Here is a 21,970-nt window from a genome sequence, read left to right on the forward strand (position 1 = left end):
CGCCTGCCTCTGCCTCCCGAGTGCTGGGATTAAAGGCATGCGCCACCACGCCCCGCAAGAGCAGAAACTTTTGTATGTACAGTAAAATACTGCAGTCCACAGCACACAGTAGGCTCAGATCTGAGTCCAGGTGTTTCTGCCAGGATTCCTTGGTGTGAAGACCTCATGTTGTAGATCAAAACCAAGACTGCCGTGAAGTGAAGGGCATCCAGAAACACCTCAGCCTCAACACCTCAGACTCACTTGATTTTGAATTAATTATTGATCATGGTACATTTAGCAACCTTTAACTATTGCCAGATTTTTCAAGACCTCCACACCCAGTTATATGACCTCATATGAAGCTGCAACCCCCAGTTAAGAAGCTGTGATTTGGCTCCGTGACAGAGGACCCCAATTTGGTTTTGTTGTTGTTTATTTTTAATATCTCCTTCCTTTTAATTTAAAAAATTTTTATTGTTTTGTGTGCATACGCTCACATGCCACAGTGCATGTGTGGAAGTCAAAGGTCAATTTTGTGGAGTTGGTTCTCTCCTTCCACCCTTCTGTGGGTTCTGGGGATCAAACACAGGTTGTTAGGTTTGTATCCTGGGGCAGCAAGCGCCTTACCCACTAAGACATCTCACCAGTCCAGAGGACCTCAGGTTGAAGAGACACAGTGAACTTGGTGGAGAATGACAGTGGAGCTCCCAGTGCTAGAGAGGGGCTGGAGAAGAAATCAAATGCCCTAACCCTCGCCATAAAGCTCCTAATTGAACAGCATCACTCCCAACAGTGCAGGCTCTGGAGTCAGACTGCCTGGATCCATAATCCCAGCTCAGCCCCTGACTCTGTGGCACTGGGCAAGGTACCTGGCTTCTCTGCAGGCTGGTATCCTGGTCTGTGCAGCAGAGATAATGATGGTTCTGCTGTGTGGAGTTCACAGATGCAAAGCTCTTGGGTGGGATTGATTCTTAGCACATGCAGTCCACTTGCTGCTGTTATTCAGATGTGCATGGATTTAGTTCTGCTGTTAGAACCTCAGCTTCCCCCAGTGGCCTCAGGATCCCCTCTGGTTGTCAACAACAGTCCTCAGGAACAGGTACACACACCTGTCCTCCTATGAAGGGCACTCTTCCCTTAGGAATAGTACAAAGCTGGACCTGAGAGCAGAGATTCAGGAGAGTTCCAGCCCATTTCCCGCAGAGCGGCCACTTCAACAGCTGTGGATTGCTCACCATTTTCTTGGTGAGAACAAACAGCCTTCCAAGCCCTGGGCAGCCCTGTCTCGGCCTCTCCCCAGCACAGGCTCTCTTACCCAATGCGTCTTCTTTCATCCCCAGCAACTGCTCCCTCTCACTGCTCCTGCCCCACACCTGCACCGGTTCACCCCTACACACCCCTCTGAGGACATCTCAAACATGCTTCCTCAGAATTCTTAGACCCCCTGGAGTGTTCAGATCCTCCACCTGCATATCTTACTTCCTCATCTTCTATAACACCTTCTGTTTTTCTTGTTAAATAATAATTATATGTGTGCTCAATAGTTTGGTGTGTTCCTCTCCAAATAGAATGTAAGGTACCCTCCCTCTTGCCCTGTTTATGGCTGTATCCCCAGCATCAGGTACCCTGCTAATAGCAGCTTAGTAAGACAGAAATGGAGTGTGTTCATGAGGAAGATTGAACCCTGGGGCGTTAAGTCAGACAGAGGATGCAGAGACCTGGGGTACAGCTTTCAAGGTTTGTACTTCAGCTTGAAGACAGTGTAAGTCACTAAAGGTGTTGAGCCAGGTGAAAGCCATTAACACATGTGTCCAGGAATGTGACGATGAGGCAGCTGGAGACCACAGAGGAGGAGGATCAGGGAGGTAGTCAAGGGTCCTGGTGGGGACCAGAAAGAAAGGGACATCGGACATACCTGTTTGGAGCAGAGAGGCTGTTTCACAGGGTTGCTTGCTGTCTTGATGCACTAAACTTCTGCAAACCCCACACTCTTAAATCACAGACTCATTTTTTTCTGATTGGGGGTCACCTGTGGTGGTGATGAATATTGATCGTCAACTTCACAGCACCTAAAATCACTTAGGAGATAAACCTCTGGGAGTGTCTATGAGGGAGTTTCTAGATTGGGTTAGTTGAAGTGGGAAACCCACCCTAAATGTGGGCAACACCATCCCATAGGCTGGGGTCCTGGACTGAATAAAAAGGAGACAGTGAGCTGAGCACCAGTGCTCACTACTCTGCTTCCTGATTGCCCCCCATGCCATGTGACCAGCTGCCTCACATTCCCACCACCTGCCTTCCCCTCTGTGATGGACTGCACCCTGGAACTGAGCCAGACTCACCCTTCCTCTCTTCAGTTGCTTCTTGTCAGATATTTGGTCACAGTAAAGAAAAAAGTCACCACTAATACTGCTGCCCAGCCTGAAGGGTTTGCAATGGCAGAGGGCCTGAAGTGGGGCTGAAGAGTCAGCATAGCCACTAGGGAAACTGGGAGACAGAGCTGACAGGACACTGACCCGGGAGGAGCAGTCACCTGTGTCCTCTGCTTCGAAGAGCTTTGTTCCCTCCAGAGGTGTGTGCAGCCTGGGTACAGGGTGAGAAGGGTGGAGATTTAAACTGCAGGGTCAGGATGGGCCCAACAAACCACCCACCTCTGGCCTGTGTTGAAGAAAGCTTCCAGAGCGCAACCCGCCTGACTTGCTTATGAGCAGGTTTCAGCCACCCTTGTACCCTCGTGGTGGTCAAGGACAGCAGCTGCCACCCAGCAGGGCTGGCAGACACTGCAGTCTTCACTGCTGGTCCTTGCAGATGAGGTGCAGGAATGGCAAGACAGTGGTTGAAGAGACCAGATGGGGTAGAATCAGAAAGGAGGCCAAGCCAGTGGTGCTGGTTCAGGGAGGGAACGCAGGAAGGTTACTGGCTCCGCCATCCCAGGGGGGCCTTCCTTTGGGTGTTCAAGAGGAGGGGGAGATGGACGTGAGTGAGGAGTAAAGCAGTCTTAGAAAGCAGCTGGCAGGACTGAGCACCTATTCCAGGCTGCTGAAGGTCACAGTGGCTGAGGAAGTGAGCCTGCAGCAACGGAGGGCCCAGTCCCCACAGCCCATCACTAGGGATGGCAGAGAGTGGGGAATCTCTGTCTCCTGAGTTTAAGAAGTGTTTGCTCAGATGAGCAGTCCAGGCCTGATATCACTAACTCTTTGGAGGTAATGAGCTGGGCAAATTAAAAATCACTTGCACATTTGTGTCTTAGTGGATCTCAAATAGGAAGTAGGTGCCTCTACACACTTAGACACATTCCTGAAAGTGAGGACCGGCTGGCTGCAGCAGCCTCTTCTGACCTGTGCATACTGAAGGCTATCCCTGGGACAGCCCATTGCTTTACCCGACCTGGATGTTGATATTTATCTGTAGCTCAGACAACTACTCTCAGCCATTAGCTATTTCAACATCACACTAAAAAGAAAGACATTGACCTCTGGATTTCTGGAAGCCAAGCCGGCTGCTCTCAAGTCACAGCCGTAGCAAGTGTGTCACCCACACTGGCCACTTTCTAAGACTTTTAGGGGCCAACAACCTGCTCTCCACTTTCTGACATAGGACCTTTGTTTAGGGGCCAACAACCTGCTCTCCACTTTCTGACATAGGACCTTTGTTTCTGTGCCTTTGGTCTGTAGGAGTTGTTCCATGCAGCTTTTTGTCAGTAAAACCAGAGAAAGGCACATGCAGCAGACCATGAACTGCAAAAGCCTCCAAAGCCAGAACAATTAAAATGAGGAAGCTTGGGGGCTGGGAGATAACTCAGTGGGTAAGAGTGTGAACTTGCTGCGCAAGCATGAGGACCTGAATTTGAATCCCCAGCACCATGTGAAAAGCTGGTCGGGGCCATGTGTGCTTATAACTCCAGTGCTGTGAGGAGCAGAGACTGCAGGATTGCTGGGGCTTACTGGATGCCAGCCTAGATCCAGGCTCAGTGAGGGATCCTGTCTCAAGGGAAAAAGGCAAAGAATGATAAAGCAGGATACCTAATGTCCTCCTCCAGCTTCTGTGCATGTATGGGCATGTACACACACACACACACACACACACACACACACACACACACACACACACACACAGAAGGAAGTGGGTAGAAATGGTTCCTAAAAGTCCCAGTTCACTGTGGCAGGGCAAGATGAGAAGCGGGGCCCAGAGCAGAAGTGAAGAGACCTCAGCCCTGCCAGGGAGGCCAGGAGGCTTCAGAGCTCTGAGCCTTGCCAAGCCTGCCAGCCAATGTACATGCAGAAAGAGACCATTTTGAGTTTTTAATGTAGTGACCCACATGCCTACATTGTGGGTAAGAAAACCCATCTTTAATCCAATAATCCAATTTTCCCAATAAAAATAAAAGTGATATCCCAATAAAAAAGCTGCCATATCTTTATTCACACAGCTTATTTATAATGACATTGTGGATAAATTATCAAATGTCACACTTTTTTAAAAGTTGAGATCTAATTTCCAGACTATAAAATGTATCCTTAAAGTAGGGTAATTTAGGGAGGCTAAGCATGCACACAAGCATACACACCACACACAGATACAATGTAGTAGTTTTTATAAATTCCCCAAATTGTGCCGCCATCACCACTAGCTCCAGTAAAGTTTCATCAGCCACAAGGCCCTGTGCCCATTATTAGTAATGCCTCCAGCCTCTCCCCCAGCTGCTGGCGGCCACTAACCCTCCTTTGTTCTCTGTGTTCTGCCTGTTCTGGACATCCATAGACATGCATCACGGAGCATGTGGCCCCTTGTCTGGTGTTTTTCAGAGTTGCAGCGTGTATCAGTCCTTTATACCTTATCATAGCCAAATAGTATCCCATTGGGCAAATACGCATGTTACTGACCTATTTATCAATGATAGGCATCTCCATTGTTTCCACTTGTAACATTATAAATAACTCCACTGTCTTTCGGCCTGGAGGTTCTTATAGACCCTCAAACATTAATGGCTATTGCTATTGGTCTTGGTTACCCACCAGAACTTGATGGTAAGACCCTATTGCTGAAGACACTGCATACATGAGTCATAGAATGTGGAGGAATCAAGCTGGTGCTAACCTCAAAGCTTCATCCCTACTGGCCAGCTTTCACAGTGATAGAAGGTGCTGTGCATGCTACCAGAAGAAAAAAGTAATCACCAACCATACCCAGGTGTGAATCCTTCAAGCTACCATAATAACTGGCCTGGCAAGATGTGTCCACTGGTACAATAGGGACATGAATGATATGGGAGCGAACAGTCACTTTCTGATAGGATTTAAGGTCTGCTTCACAAGACAGAACCCATGCCTGACACTGTTAGCAGGGCCAGGGATCTATTGCTAGCCAGGTGAGACAGGTGGCAGGCCAATGACTAATAGTCTGCTAAAGAGACATATTAATATTCTGCTAAAAAGACATACTGTTAAAGCAGCTCCTAATTATACACATAGACCAGCACGTCTCTCAACCCTCATCAGGTAAGCTTATTTTTTCAGTAGATGGCAAGTACCACAGAGACCCACAAGTGGTCAACATGCAGAAAATAAGAATCTGCAGGTGCTCAGCCCTAAACAAGACAGCTTTATCACACCCCCTTCCCAAAGGTTAAGGGAACATCCCGGAAGAGGGATTAGAAAGATTGTAAGAGCCAGAGGCGATGGATGACGACAGCAAAAAAGTGTTTTCCAGACACAAATGGCATTTGCACATATGAACCCACAGTGGTTGTGACAGCACACACAAGACCTCTGTAAGCTCGAGCCAGACAAAATCCCATCATGGAAGAGGGAGGTGGGCATGAAGACCCATCCCTCACTGAGGACCTGTTGGCAACTGGTAGTTGCTGGGAGGAAGAGATCAATTTTCCTTAAGGGTGTGACATTTGGAAGGTTGACCAGGCTCCAGGGAATGGACCCATCCAGGAGCATTTGGGGAACACAAATTTGACATGATGGACTCTAAAAATAGGACATTAAGTTGGGGGAGGGAAATATAGGTGAATCTGGAAGGAGATGGGGATGAGTATGATCAAAATAGCCTTGTGATATTTTCAGAGAATTAATAAAATTATTTAAAAATAACTGCTGTGAACATTTATATAAAATGTTACATTTCTTAGCCACAGGAAAAAAATGACATAGCACATCATCTGAGGACACTGAAAGAGAGAAACTGGGGAATGAAAAAAACTGTGTTTAGCCGTCCAGGGACCTGCTACTTCCAGAAAAAAATTACATTTACAGCTAATAGGAGTTTTTTTTTTTTATAGTATCCCTAGAAATGTACTTGTTTTTTCATTTTTGCAGCACAGTTCTAAATGTCATTTAAATTGAAAGCTGTTATGTCTTAATTAACAGGTCTTCTATTATTTACAAGTACAAACAGCTAAAGATAACTCATTGGCATTTGGAATCAACTATCATCCTATCTTCGAGCAGGCCCAACAATTGGCCTGCATGGATCACACAGTGTGACTTTAAAACATGGCCGCATATTATGTCTTATTTGCAACATGCTAACAGGACACCCAGATTGCTTCTGTGGGGAGCCAGAGGAGGGGAACGGAAGGGGCAGCAGAGGCGTGCCCCAAGGAGCAGATTGAGTGTGCGGCGCAGCTGCAGAGTGTTTGGAAACAAAAGGAAATTGGTGTGCAGCAATTAGCTCTGAGTGGCTTTTCACAGGCAGTGACAGCGGTGTGTCGCAGAGCCTGCAGCTCTTGTTGCAGAGCCGGGCACAAGCTGCTGTTCACTCTGCAGTGGAGGCCAGAAAGCCAAAGGAAGATAACCAGAGAGGGACTTGGAGGTTCCAGCTTCAGAAGCACCCGGAGCCTAGGAAAACACAGCTTTCGGGACCCAGCCCCACTTCTGATTCAGTCGGCCTGGTAGGGCCCAGCAACCCACTCTAAGAAATCCCTGGATGTTGCTGCTGCCACTAACATAAAGTTAAATCAGGTTTGGGTGGCCTCATGTATGCATGATCATAACTGCCATCTTTAAATAGGTGGTGGTCGCTCATTAATATTTGATACCAGTCTTATTTTCTTCTTGACCTACTTGCCTACAATAGCCTTCTTTCTGACCACAGTAAACTCAAATTCTATCTCAAGAATAGTTCCTTAGTACACTAGCAAGTATGTTTGGGCCCTAGAATCTCCAAATTTCATCAAGAATACGTGGTTTTGCCACTGGGTGCATGAACCATCCCTGCCAAGGAGTCATTGGAGCACAAGCTCCCTGAGTGTCAGGAAGCCTATCATCCTCCCAAAAAATATGTGGCAAGTGTAACTGTTTGAAAGCCCTTGTATTGGTTACTTTTGTGTTGCTGTGACCACACCATCTGACAGGACCATCTTAAGTGGCAATAGTTGGTTTTGGTTCTAAGTTTTAGATGATTCAGTCTATTACCATGGAGGAGAGCACAGTGGATCTATTCAGTTCACAGCAGCAGGCTTTGAGAGGCTATTCACATCATGGGGGACCAGGAAGCAGCAAGTGAGACAGGAAGTAAGCATGGGTAACATAACCCAGGACCTGCCAGCTAGGCCCCATCTCCTAAAGGTTCCACAGCCTTCCAAAATACTATTACCACCTGGAGAGTTCAAAACATGAGCCTGTCGGGGAACTTTTAGGTTCAAGCCACAATAGTTAGGGGGTTTTTTTAGTTTTGTTTTTTTCATTTACTGAGCTAAAACCCATCTTTCTATAATTTCCACCTACTGATCACAGTTCTAACTCATGTACAAGAAGAGTGCAGAGGGTATCATTACTAAGGTTTTGTATCTTCAGATAATTAAATATAATTTCCCATCATTTCCACCATCTCTTTTTGAATAAAAATGTCCCCTCATCATCCTGATTACCTGCTTTCTAAATTTGATACCCATAATTTAACACAATCCTGTAATAGAGTAAAAAAATAGGTACAGAAATACAGTGTAGTGATTGAAATCATACGCTGTGACATCAGAGGTGCTTGAATTTGAATTCCATCTCTGCCTCTTTTTCGTCTTGTGATCTAAGAAAAATTTCTAGCCATTGAGATCCTTAAAAGGAGGTTATAAAACCTACACATCTGGTATTGTATTAGTGTTTGTTGCTATAGCAAAATATTTGAGGCTGAATGCTTTGTCCATAAAAAAAGGTTTATTCAGTTCATGGTTTTGAATACTTATGAGCATCTGCTTAGTTCTGGGGCGAGCCCCCTGGCTGCATCACAACTCAGTGGATGGCATCATGTGAGAGGGAAAGATCACCTGGCAAGACCAGACAAGACCAGAACCAGAACCCAGAGGAGGATGTGGGGAGTAAGGCCTGCTCTTTCACAAGTCATTCTTCGCCTCTCAACAATCTCTTCCAAGGGCAGCACCCCTAATGACTGATTACCAACCACCAGGCTTCACCCCTTCAAGGTTTTGTCCACCTCTTGACAGGGTGACACTGGGACCTACACTTCTGATACATGAAGCTGTGGGAGACAAGCCACATCTACATCATGGCAGATGCTAAAGAGAATTACAAAGCAGCTTTGTAAACAGCGGTTCAGTCCTTAGAAGAACAAATACCCTGAATAGCCGCACACCCCCACAACCCCCAGAGCGACATCTAGAAATTTGTTTTCTGGAGAGAAACAAATTTTGGCAGATCTATCTACATAGAGGTGGTTGAGGTTGTGGGCACTGTAACAAGAACTACAGGAATGAGTGACCATGAGCCAAATGCCCACAGCCACAGTGCCCCTCCACAGCTGGCTGCAATCACACTGATAGCCAGACTTCCCCCCGGGGCAACAGATGGGAAAACCCTGTTCCATAAAGACTCTGTGTGTCAGTCATTCACTTCAGATAACCCACCAAGTGATTGTCCAAATGCCTCAAAGCTGGCATGGCTGGAGCTTGTTTTCAAAGCTTCCCATCAGCTTTAACCCTTAATCATAAGCAGACGTGGGCTCGAGCCACCTGATAAAGATTTCTCACATGGAAGAGTGAGGGAAAAACAAAAACAACAGAGGAAGCAAAGAATACCGCGAAGGGAAAAGAAAACACTTTTTAAATTTATCTTTAAGGTCTTCAAAAAGATAAAATACAGTGTGTCTATAAACCAAGAACAGGATATTTTGAAAGTTTCTGAGAACAAAAACCTCTTTCAAGCTGAGAACAAAACTAGCAGAAATGAGAAACCCAAGGACAAGGTGGGAAGCTGAAGCTGGCCAAACCTCCAAGCCAGGCAAAGAGACAGGAAGAGAAAAACGGAGAAAAACTGGAAGGGGGCCAGCAAGGTGATCAGCAGACAAAGGTGCTTGCTGCCCAAGCCTGGCAGCCTGAGTTCAATTCCTGAAACCCACATGAGGATGGAAGGAAAGAATCAGTTCCACAAAGCTGTCCTCAGACTCCACACGCATGCTGAGGCATGTGCACCCACACAGATCTATATACACACAGTAAGAATAATAAAATGGGAAAGGGCTGAGGAGATGGCTCAGTGGATAAAGTGTCTGTTGTACAATCATGAGGACCAGAGTTCAGATCCCCGTCACACACCTACAATCAGATGTGGTGGCACACATCAGTAATCCCAGTTTGCCCACATTAAGATGGGAGACAGAGGGGCTAGAGAGATGGTTCAGCGGTTAAGAACACTGACTGTTCTTGCAGAAGACCTGGGTTCGAATCCCAGCACCCATATGGCAGCTAACAACTGTCCGCAACTCCAGTTCCAGGGGATCTGACGGCCTATTCTGTCCTCGCAGGCATTGCATGACACAGGTGCACTTACATACATGCAGGCAATACATGCATATGCATTAAATAAAAATAAATAAAATTTTAAAAAAAGATGGGAGACAGAGACCAGGTAATATCTGGCAGCTCACAGACAGGCCTTTAGCCTGGTGTACACAGTGACCAAATAGAGACCCATAGCTGAGGTTGTCCTGTGACCACACATGACAGGCATGCACCTGCACTCACACACACACATACACACGTGTACACACAAACATACACCATGTGCATGCACAAACACAGATTTAAAAAATTAGGAAAATCCGAAAACTAGCCTGGGAGATCTAACAGAAGAGGAGATTCAGAAAGAGAGAGCGGGGAAAGCCAGGGGGAGAAGCTAATTGACAGAAGCATTAAGAAAGTATTTTGAAGCTGAAGGAAATGAGTTAAAACTGATTAAAAGTCCACTTTCACTTGACTTCAGTGGTTGAAAATTGTCCCACTTCAAAGCACAGTGTTACAGACTCCAGAGCACAGGGACGAAGAGGAAATTCACCAAAGCTCCAGAGATGAAATAGGTTCTGTACCATGAATAAGAATTAGAATAGGGGGCTGGAGAGATGGCTCAGTAGTTAAGAGCACTTGCTGCTTTGGCAGAGGACCCGGGTTCGATTCCCAGAGCCCACACTGAGTGGCTCAGAATGACCTGTCAGTCCAGCTCCAGGGGAATCTGATGCCTCTGGCCCCTTTGGGCATCTGCACTCCTGTACATACCATCCCCCTACACATAATTAAAAACAATAAAAATCTGCAACTTTGCATTAACAATACCAGAAATAGGATGCCGGTGGGAGATTGCCTTCAAAAGACAGAGGATAAAATGCTGCTGTGCAAGTGTGAGGGCCTCACACAAAGCCAGACACCATAGTGCACATCTATAATCCCAGAGTTCTGTGTAGAGGTGGGAAGGAGACAGGAGACTCCCCAGGAGGTCATAGGCTACCTAGTGTGGTAGACACAGAGATGAACAAGAGACCCTGTCTCTAACAAGGTGGAGAGCTGAGGACCAACACTCTAGGCCACCCCCTGACCCACCCAACAGATATTTTTAATTTTTTAAAGTCCAAAAAAGAAGGCTTCTGGCCTAGAAGTCTTTAAACAAGCTATTCCCAACCCTGATGGTAGAGCAGGGAATTTTCAGACATGCACATTCCAAAGCCTTTGCCTCTGGTGCCCCCATTGCTCAGCTGGAAAGCTTGATACCTGCCTCCCCAATGACAGCAAACCAGAGAGAGGGAGAGGCAGAGGGAGAGGGAGAGGGAGACACTAGAGAACAGAGACTGGGACTCCTGAGCGAGGGAAGGACATGACAGATGACAGATCAAAGTGCTGCAGTGTGACTCAGGACACGGAGAAGTGAGGCATCATCCAGGAGCCCACTAGCATAGCACCACCTCCCAGTCAAAGGAGAGAATGTCCGGATTAGCCTGACCTAGATTCTTCCCTGTGCTCGGCTGGCCTTGACCATGTGCCATTGATTCTCCGCTCCCCTTTCATATCCTGCTGCTGCACCAGCTGAGAATACCCTCGGCATCCAAAACAAGTTTTGTGATTGGAACTTTTCCCCAGAACTGGAGATGGGCCGTGAAGGGCTTAGAGGCAAAAAATAGAGAGTAGCCACCTGCCCTGGCCATATTTTTATGAGTTCCAATTTAGCTTAGAAGGGATATGAATATGTAGAGTGAAATTAGCTAACAGAGCTGCGACTCGCTGAGTGGCAGGCCTGCCGTCCCATGCTGTGTGCCTGAAAGGGAGTAAGTCTTTAAAGCATCAAGTTCAGAGGGAGTCACAGAGACTGGAGAACTGGATTTCACCAATCTGTACCATACATCCAAAAATAAATGCAAGTAGGTATTCCAAGAGGGGGAAAAAGTTCTCCTTGTCCAGGAAAATTTGGAAAACTTGAATACGATGCTGTGGAGCTGGGAACCTAGCTCACTTGGTAGAGTGGTTGCCTGGCATGCGTGAAGCCCTGGGTTCGATTTCCAGCACCACATAAACTGGGCATGGTGCACTCTTGTAATTTCAGCACTTGGGAGGCAGAAGCAGGAGGATTAGTTCAAGGTTATCCTAGGCTACATAGTAAGTTTGAGCCCAGCCTGGGATACATGAGACAGTCTTTTTTAAAAAAAAGCTACTGACGATTTCTCTTGGTTTTTAATGTGCTGATAGTTCATCTAACAGGAGGTACAGTCAACAGTGGTCAGTCTTCCTTGGCCCTGTTTCCATAGAACATCTGGTATCCTAAGGAACACACTCGGAATAGTTTGGGATATTAGAGGCAGGTGTAAAAGAAGACATTTAATATGATTTTGCCTGAAAGGAAATAAAATTGTTCTCAAATCTTTAATTTTATGAACGAGGCTTTGAGAGCTTTTTGTGTTACAGCTTTTGGTGAGAAGTGGTTATGTGTGTACTAACACATTCTGGATCTAAGATGGGGCGGGCTCAGTCTTAACTGTGTTTGGCCATAGAGAAAAAGCTGAATCACACTCGCTCTTGAGTACTTGGAGCTGGTGATTCGTTTTGCCATAATAATATCTGTATGGGGGAAAGATGAGAGACTAAGTTTCGGCTTTCTCAGACTTCCTACTTTAAATGCCAACTTCAAATGCTGGCAGGCGTGGAGTGGAGTTTAATACTGTCACTGATGAGGTTTACAGTAGTGTAAAAAATATGTCAGGCAGGGTTTGGACGTCAAGATGAATATTGATTGTTCTATTTTAGGTTCATTTCCATGGTATTATTGATATGTAATACGTCTGTAGATTTTCTGTTTCCTGCTTTGGGTCTTTCAGGCTTATTATGAATGTTTAGCATTTAAAATTCTAAGTAGTTTATATTGAGACCTTCCAGATAGGCGCTTACACGATGCAATTATTCTAGCAATTACTCTCGTTTGTATGTTACATAACCTCCTTCCCTCTAGCTCTGTTTTAGTTTCCACCACCTCCGAGGGCATATCTTCCGTTTCCACCTTGTCTGTGTCATCTCCTGATTCGGCCCATCCAGAGAAGTCGGTCCATCACTTGCCCCCCAGGTTTGACCAGCCCCTCTTTCTGGACTCTGCCCCATCTGCAGTCATCTTCCGCCTCCTTCAAATACAGAGATAAGGCAGGCAGGATCCTCCACCCCTTCCTTCCCAGGGGCACAGCATCTTCAGATGACAAGGACTACAAATACCTCAATCTGCCAGGGAACCTTCCAGATAACTCCGATTCTGCCACCAAGAAGCCAGCTCCCGGTGCCAGCAGGAGCCAGGCAGCGTTTTCCACCCAGACCGTGGACCGCTTCCCGTTGCTGTCACGTGCTAGCTTCCAGACGACCAGAGGCTCGCCCGGGAACCCGAGTCCAGCAGATCCATCTGAGTTCTCCTAGGCGAGGTGAAGAGCGCTGTGGTTCGACTCCACGAGGACCTGAGCCTGGTGATCCGGGGGCTCAGCGTCATCAACAGCCACCTGGGCAGCCTAGGTGGCAGCAGCCCGGCAGCCAGCCAGTCTCCCGAGGGCGGCTCAGAGAGAATCTAGTCGCCTCCCAGCCGGCTTGGTAGACCGCACCACATGGCTCCACTGCCCAAAGACTGGGGAGGTTAACAGTTTTAAGGAGAGTTGCTATGGAGACAAACAATGACAGCTTAATAGTCCCTTGTCAAGTGTACTAACAAGTATCTTTCAGACCAACAGGTTCATTTTGTTGGGTGTATTTTTTCAAAAGAAAGAAATCACTTTTGATCATTTCCGATTTAGATATTAGTTCATTTGAAACTGAAGAGAATTTCGTTCATTCTTCCTTTTCTGTACTTTGTCCCCAATGGGTTAAACATTAGTGAAAGTTGTGGCAAGACCTTAAAGTGCAAATAGCTATGTCAGGGCCTCTAGGTGAGCACTGGAGCAGGAGGAAACCCTAGACTCCCCATTCTGCCAAAGCTTGGTCACTAACAAGCGTCCCTTCTGCCTGAATTCAAGGCCTGTGTCTCAAACGTTCCTCTGAAGGTTTCAGGCTCTGCAAATCAAAGGCAGGAATCTCTTCAGCTGCCACAGGGTCAAGAGTTAAGTCCAAACAAGTGTGATGTACCGCATGTGTTTTTACCATTAGCATGTGTTGCAGTGTTCAAATGCATACCTTTTTCCTTGTATTTCATAAAAATAAATTTGATTTTTTTTCCATCTTTATCTTTTGTATTCATTAAAACAACTTTTCAAATAAAAATGCCTCATTTACAGATAAAATGACCTAGTTTGGGTATTACAGACCTGTGATTCCCAGCCCAAGTGCATGTTGGGATCAGCATGGAAGCTTTGTGGTGTTAGGGATGGAACCCAGAGGATCAAACACAGGTTGTAAGGCTTGGCAGGAAGTGGCTGCACCCACTGAGCCATCTGCCCACCCTCCTGCAGATAGTTTCAAGCATGTCTTTACTTAAAAGAAGAATAATCAGGGCTGGAGAGATAGCTCACGGGTTAAGAGCACTGACTGCTCTCACAGAGGACCCAAGTTTGATTCCCAGCACCCACATGGTGGCTGCAAACCATCCTTAACTCCAATTCCAGGGGAATCCGAAGCCCTCTTCTGACCTCTGTGGCATTGCATGAGACAGGTGCACTCACTTACATGCAGGCAGTACACTCATACACATAAAATAATAAATAAAATATAAAAAAGAATAGTAATCACATATTCTTACTAACAAGTATAGAGTTATTTTATGTAAGGGCACCACATGAGTGCAATGTCTGTGGAGGCCAGAAGAGGGTGTTGGATCCCTTGGAACTAGAGTTAAAGATAGTTGTGAGCTACAGGTCGTCTGCAAGAGCAACCAGTACTCTTAACCACTGGGCCATCTCTCTAGCCCCAGGTATAGAATTCTTACTATTATAGAAAGAAGAGCAAGTTAAGCTAGAGCATATTCTAACACACTGTAAGTCTGAATCATATGAAATGTTTAAAAATTGAGATATAAGTCACATACCATGAAATTTGTCCCTTAAGAGATATGGTCTAATAAACGTTTAGCACACTCACAAGGCTGGGCAGCCATTACCACCATCTAGTTCCAGAACATTTTCCTCACCATAAAAGATACCTCCACACCTGTTAGCAGGTGTATTTTCCCCCCGGATCACTTTTCTCATTGTTTTGACAAGAAGCAATTTGAGGAAGGAAAGGTTTATTCTGGCTTATAGTTTAAGGGAATAGATTGCATCATGGCAGGAAAGGTGTGGCAGCAGGAGCAGGAGGCCAGCTGTTCACATTGCATCCATTGTCAGGAAGCAGAGTACAAAGAGGAAGTGGGGCTAGGCTATAAAACCTCAAGGCCCTCCCCCCAGTTACCCAACTCCTCCAGGAAGGCTCCACCTCCTAACGGTTCCCCAACCTTTCCAAACAGTGCCACCAACTGGGGACCATGTGTTCAAACACATGAGTCTAAGGGGGACGTTTCTCATTCAGACCCCATGTTCTTGGCAAACAAAATTTGCTGTCTACCTCCATGCTATTCATATAAACAGAATCATACAGGTGTGTACACAACCAACTGAGCTACATCCCCAGCCCAAAGAGGAATCCTATGATAAGGCATTTGTATCTGATTTCTGTCATTTGGCATCATACTGTGACATCCATCCATGCTGTAGATGGATCAGGACTTTATTTTTTATGGAAAAGTAAGGCAATCAAGACAGTTCCCCACAGACCAAGCTGATTTAGACAACCTTCAGTGAGACTTCCTTCCCAGAGGACCATAGGTTGTCATTTGACAAGTAATAGTAGCCACCACAAGGTCTCTTAGGTATATAAGTGGAATAGCTGGGTCAGAAGACACCATCACTCCGGTTATGCAAGCCAAGATCTTAGCTGAAGCTTCCAAACATCCAGGTGAATCACAGACTCAACTTGCTTATCAGGAGTGGTCATTTCCCACCTTCTCTCTGGAGCCACTGGGTGTCACTTTATTGAAAGAAGCAGCGTGTGAGGCTTCCCATTCTAGCAGCCATCCAAAATGGAAGTAGGAGCTTGTTAGACTTCATGGCTGCCCTTAAGGAAAAGGGCTCTGGCCAGCTGAGGTAGTACACTAATCCCAGAGTTTAGAAGGCTGGGGTCAGAGAATCTCAAGTTGGAGGGAGGCCAACCTGGGTTACATAAGGGAGTTCCAAGTTAGCCTCCGTTAAATAGTGAGACCCTGTCTCAAACACAGAGGGGTCTGTGCTTAACTGGCAGGTGTCTTTTTGAGAACCTATTTATATGGTCCTGGGAATTTGGCAGGAACAAAACCAGATACAGCGCCTGCCCTCAGCTTGAGTTCTGGAGTTTGAGAGGGATTTGGTAAATTAATCAAATCATCTCCCCAAATGTATAAGGATATTGCAGATACTAAGGAATTTGGGGAGATTTCATCTAAGAAAGTAACCTTGAAGCTGAAATATGAATTCCAGGATTATTGAAATAAATGCCCTAACATGTTGGGCCCATAAAGTTAGTTGAGCATTAAATTAGAATATAAAATAAAGAAGACGTCAGAGGACCTCCCCCAGTGCTCTCCATCTGGAGCACCATCAATAGACTCTCAGGCGTTAGTGGTATACATAGCTCCTTTTGTAGTGGTTCAAACATTTCTTAGTTAAACAATGTTAAGAGTAGAGAATAAAAATCCTTCAAGATACTGGGTGTGTGGCACACCTTTAATCCTCGCACTTGAGAGGCAGAGGCAGGTAAATCTCTGTGATATGGAGGCCAGCCTGGTCTACATAGCAAGCTCCAGGCCAGCTGGGGGCGATGCACAGAGACCCTGTCTCAACAAAACAAAGCAAAGCGAAAGTCCTTGAGACACAACACCTCTCCCTCCCCATCCAAATCCCTGAAAGCTACTACATCAGGGCTGTTGAACACGGGACCCCACAATAACTGGGGAAACCAGTAGCACTTTGCAAAATTCCCTCACTTTTTATCTGCCTTCCACACACACAGTCACTTCAGATTGTAACTGGGTTTTACATAGCTCATATAGTTTAATACAACCATTTGCTAATTAGTATAATTAACAAGCACTTATTTGAGTTTCTATTTAGCCAACTCCATTAATCCAGTAGAAGAAACTTGGCTTAAATCAAGAGAGGGGTCTATCCTGATTGACTTTACAATTATCTCCAATTAAAAATAACTTCATTATATTTATCCTAACAGTGTTTTAGTTTGAACTTGAGGATCCTATTATAAAGCAGTTATAAAAATATTTTACAGTTTACTTACTGTCAAATTACTCATGTGTGTGTTCTTTAAATATTTATAAAGCACTGTTACGCGTAGGCAGCCTGCCAGACATCAGGGACACAATAGTGATCAAGATAGATGAATCCCTGTCTTCAGAATTTTAGCTCTGCGGCCATGAGGAAGGAGGGCTTTGTAATTGTGGCACAGTACGTGGCTCCTGTGGACTTGCAAAGCATTGGCTGGTGAGGCAGGGCCTGGTACAGAGCCACAGCAGCTTGGAGGCGTGGGGCAGGGAATGCCACTTAGAGGAAAGTATTCTACACGGAATCTGGGACAAGCAGAGGTTGCTGGGGAGACAGAGCTTTCTAAGTGGAGAGGACAGTGTGTTCATAGGGAGCCAGACAACAGCCGTGGGATGCTGTGGAATGTAAGATGTGCGGTCAGGAGTTTGAGTACTTGCATGGTGGCAGCCCTGTTGGGGGTAACTAAGTGGCCTTTACTGACTCAGAAAAGGACTGACTGAGCAACATGTAAATGGATTGTATTGAAAATAAAATGTCACAGAAATTTGGGGATGAAAAGTTTCTAAAAACCCATCCACAAACTGAATAAAAACAGATTTTCAAGAGCGTTTTCAGACACCTTGCTGAATCACCTGCCCACCAAATGAACCCCCTGTGACTGTGGTTTGCCCAAATGGACAAGGAGCCCCTTTTTCACTGTGTCCTCATTTTAAAAAGAGTATTTTATAGAGAGAGGACGTATCAAGAACAATTTGGTGACTCTGTTACATATTCAGTATTTCTGGGGACTCTTTTTCTAGGTCTTACTTTATTTTTAATAGAGTGGATTCTGAGATGTGATAAAAAGGGGTTTAGGCATATGGACTTGAGAGGTTTTATTTCTTGCAGAACACCAAGTCATTTGAGGAGGCCAATCACATTATTGTTATACCAGAATATATATGCCACCTTTTATCAACCAGCAGGCTCAGGGAAAAGTAAATTGGCTCAGAAGAAACAGGGTTTTCAGGATGATTTTTGTTTGGTAATTTTGAATTCTGTTTTCTCCCTGATGGTGCAGAAAGTTCTCAAAGATATGATAATTACTGCAGAAATACGGCTGCAGGCGTTTGCAGCTATTTAAACAGTAAGATTCCATTAGAAAATGTCACAATCTATGGGTTCAGTTATGCTGCTGTTCGGAATCTGTCCCCTATACCATATCCTACAGATTTCTTTGTGTGTGATAGAGCCAGTACATGTTTGTGTGTGTGGTGGCCAGAGGTCAATCCCCAATGTTGTCCTCAAACCCTCTACCTTGTTTTGTTTTGTTTTGTTTTTTTTTTTTTTGAGACAGACTCTCTCACTGGCCTGCAGCTCGCTGATTCAGCCAGAGTGGCTGGCTGGCCAATGAACCCCAGGGATCCTCCTGCCTCCTACCTCCCCAGAGCTGGGGTTACAAGTGCATGCCATCACGCCCTGCATTTGTTGTTATTAGACAATTTCACACATGTATGTAATGTGTTCTGATTACTCTCTCCCCACACAGCCTCTCATTTCCCTCCCATTCCTGTCAATGTCCCCCCCCCCCCGCCGCCCAATCCCTACCTGTCCCTTACCCAGAATCATGACTTTCAATTTTGTTTTGTGACCCATTTAGTTTAATCAGGGCCATCTGTGTGAGCATGGGATTGGAGCTGTGCTTTGGAGACTGGTGAGATTATCTGGGGGTACACAACTGAAGACAGTGATCCCCCCTCCCAGAATCTATCAATAGCCAATAATTCAGCAGGGAATGTAGAGCCCCCTGAGCCCTTCTTCCACACCTGACTGTAGACAGTCCCATCCTTGTGCATGCCCAGTGCAGGCAACCTCAGCTGCTGAGAGCTCATGACTGCAGTGACCCTGTCCTGCCCAGATGACATTTCACAGTCCTCCCTGCATTTTGGCTCTTACATTCTTCTCGCCTCCTTTTCTACAATGTTCCTGGAGCCTTAGAGGAGATGGTCTAAATGCCTCGTTTAGGGCTGAGCACTCAACCATCATTTACTCTAAGCACCTTGCACAGCCATGATTTATCACCCTTCACTGGAAAGAGGGGGATTTTTTTTAAGGCTGAGAGTAGCACTTGTTTATAGCTATAAACATAAATACTTAAAGAAAGTCGGACACTGTATCAGTTTAGCTGAACAACAGTATTCAGTTTCCCATTAGGACTTATGAGTCCCCCACCAAGGGTTTTGGGCCAGATTTATGGTACCAGGCACATATTTCCTCCTGCAGAGCAGAGCAGGCCTCAAATCCAAGCCAAGAATGGTTAGTTATCAACGTAACAATAGAGCCATTATGGCACACAACATCTTGCCTGGCAATTTGATCTTGTAGCTCACAGGGGGAACAGCTGGGGAAAACTGTTGATACCTTTTCTTGTCCTATAGCCTGTAGCACCTCCTGGGACTGTGAAAACTAGTCTTCAGAGAGGAAACTTCTAGCTCAGTTCCAAGAGGAACAACAAGAGCCTTGTATTGGTGTGGGAGCTCTGTGGCCTCCCTGACCAACAATTCATTAGGAGGTATCCCACCCCTAACACTAGGGTTTTGTTAATAACGCATGGCTTCTAAGAACATACGTTGTTAACATTTGAAGGGTATCTCCCTTCAAACTCTTTAAAACAATTTTAATCATATCTTAAATTTTTGGTTATAAGATAGTAGGTTCCTATATGACTTCTTCACTCCTCCTTTATTTTGGTTACTCCACCCTGTCCCTTGTCTCATCTGTCCTCCACCTCTCCCTACTTAAACTTTTCTACCCCAAGTATTCCCATGCCTGTCTCTTTTAACATGGCTTCTGGGGATTGCACTTGGATCTTCATGATTGCATAGAAAGCCCTTTACCAACTGAGCCACCTCCCCAATCCTCCTACAAATTTTTTTATTTCAATTTTTTGTGGATGAGTGTTTTGCCTGCATGTATATAAGTGCACTATGTCCATGCAGTGCTCATGGAGACTAGAAGAGGGCATTGGATCCCCTGGGACTGGAATTAGGGACAGTTGTTAGATGTCATGTGAACACTGGGAATCAAACCCAGGTCCTCTGCAAGAGCAGCCAGTGTTCTTAACCACTGAGCCATCTCTCTAGCCTTCGTCTGCAGATTTGTTATGACCTAGAACTCTGCAACATGGAGAGAAGGTAGCGCTGAACCTCAACCACAGCAGATGATGATGACAATGTTACTACAAGTGACACATGCCCTCTGGTAAGGCAAAAACACTGGATTATACCCAGGCACTGTTTTACTCAATATTCTGTTGGGTCCATTTCAAATTCTCAAACTAATTACACCATCAGAAATTTAATAAAGTATACTTTCTTAACATTCCTGTATCCAAGAGTCCATTTATTTAACTGAAAAGCTCTCAGCACATCACAAAATGGTCAAAGCAATGATTAGCCAGATGGGAAACTCAGTGACTCTGTGGGACACTGAGCATCTTTTTATCACTGATTTAATCGATGTGGTAGACCTGGCAAGTCATCAGTTGGTATGCAGGGATAACAATGTGTGGAAAATCTGTGTTTTTAAGGTGTGGTCATAGTTATTCATAAAGACCCCTCTGACTCTGAGCCCAGTAGTATGGGCTCCATGTGGCAAAGCCTGGATTCAGGAAGTATTATAACTGGGACAGGAAATACCTATTTTGAAAAAGACTAGAAAGCTAAACTGTTGGAATCTGGGACAATCTACAGCTTCAAAGTAAGAGGCATAGCGCTTAACCAGCATTCGCAGGGCAGAGAGTTCGATCCTTAGCACTGGACAAAAAGACATACATTCACAAAGGGAAATAGGAAGTGTTTCAGGATGGAGGGGCAGCAGGCCTGGAGGAAGGTGAGGTTGCCATACCCACCCCAAGGGGGTGGTGTCTTGGGGAGCTTCTTATTCAAAGGCTGGATGAGCCAGAAGACTGTCTCAACTATTGAAATTGAACAAGTGGTGCCAGGCCTGGTGGCACAGGCCTTTAGTCCCAGCACTTGGGAAGCAGAGGCAGGCAGATGCCTGTGAATTCAAGGCCAGCCTGGTCTACATAGTAAGTTCTAGGCCAGCCAAGGCTACATAGTGAGATCCTGTCTTTCTGCTTCCCTCACCTCCCTCTGCTTCCCTGGGCCTGCACGACCCACAGGCCTCTCTCCGACCTGCAGGCCTCTCTCTCCAGGATAAGTCGATGGCACCCTCCACGCCTTGATGCCCCAGCCTCATTTACCTTCCCATCTCCCCCACAGGTCTCTCCTCCTAGCCTGGGTCCTGTCCCATTCCTTGTCTTGGCACCCCAGACACCTGGGGAACCACCACTGCTGCCTGATCCTTTGTATCCAGACCAACTCAGCTCCTTCTCAGGTCTCCAGGGGCATTGTGGGCCTGGCCCCACCCTCACCTCCCTCTACTTCCCGGGCTCTGCACAACCCACCAGCCTCTTTCCTGGACTCCCGGGCTGACCTTTCCTCTTCCTGGTCCTTTGCATCTGGACCAACCCAGCTCCTCAGTGCAGTCCCCAGGGGCCCTTGGGGCTGCATCCCATCCCCATCTTCCTTTGCATCTCTGGGTGGCATGGCCACCAGCTGCCCCAGACCAGTGTCTTTCTTGGGCCAGGCTCCCAGGCCAGTCCAACCCCCAAATTCCTGAGGCTAAATCTTTCCTGGAGGGATCCAGACCTTAGGAGAAAGCCTGAGAGCATCTGATCTTCATCTGACTTGGGCCTCTGTGGGAACTCCCAAAGAAAAGCAATCTGGCCACTCCAATATAAAATCAAAAGAGAGAACCCCAAGCTTAGAGGAACCAGCTTTTGATGCCCAAAAAGTAAACCACAAAGACACATAAACTTTACAAAAAGAAGTAGACCTGAACTTGAAGGCTTGAGTCTCACACAAGAATCAGAGACTACAAAAGAAATTCACACGTCGAAATCACAGAGAAAAAATAA

The 21,970-nt window shown here is 45.9% G+C and overlaps 1 protein-coding gene across 1 annotated transcript in view; it reads left to right on the top strand.

Annotated features, from left to right (window-relative positions):
• The window catches only part of Enthd1 (ENTH domain containing 1), a 153,839-nt gene extending 140,507 nt beyond the window's left edge, over nucleotides 1-13,332 (top strand). The window contains 3 exon segments of the mRNA XM_008851215.1: nucleotides 12,722-12,807; nucleotides 12,809-13,097; nucleotides 13,100-13,332. Coding sequence (XP_008849437.1) covers nucleotides 12,722-12,807; nucleotides 12,809-13,097; nucleotides 13,100-13,308 — 584 coding nt within the window. The 3' untranslated portion in view covers nucleotides 13,309-13,332.
• Nucleotides 13,333-21,970: the final 8,638 nt, after the last annotated feature.

The sequence above is a fragment of the Nannospalax galili genome, unplaced genomic scaffold, assembly GCF_000622305.1.
Source record: "Nannospalax galili isolate Female #2095 unplaced genomic scaffold, S.galili_v1.0 scaffold445, whole genome shotgun sequence".
In the NCBI taxonomy this organism is placed as follows: domain Eukaryota; kingdom Metazoa; phylum Chordata; class Mammalia; order Rodentia; family Spalacidae; genus Nannospalax; species Nannospalax galili.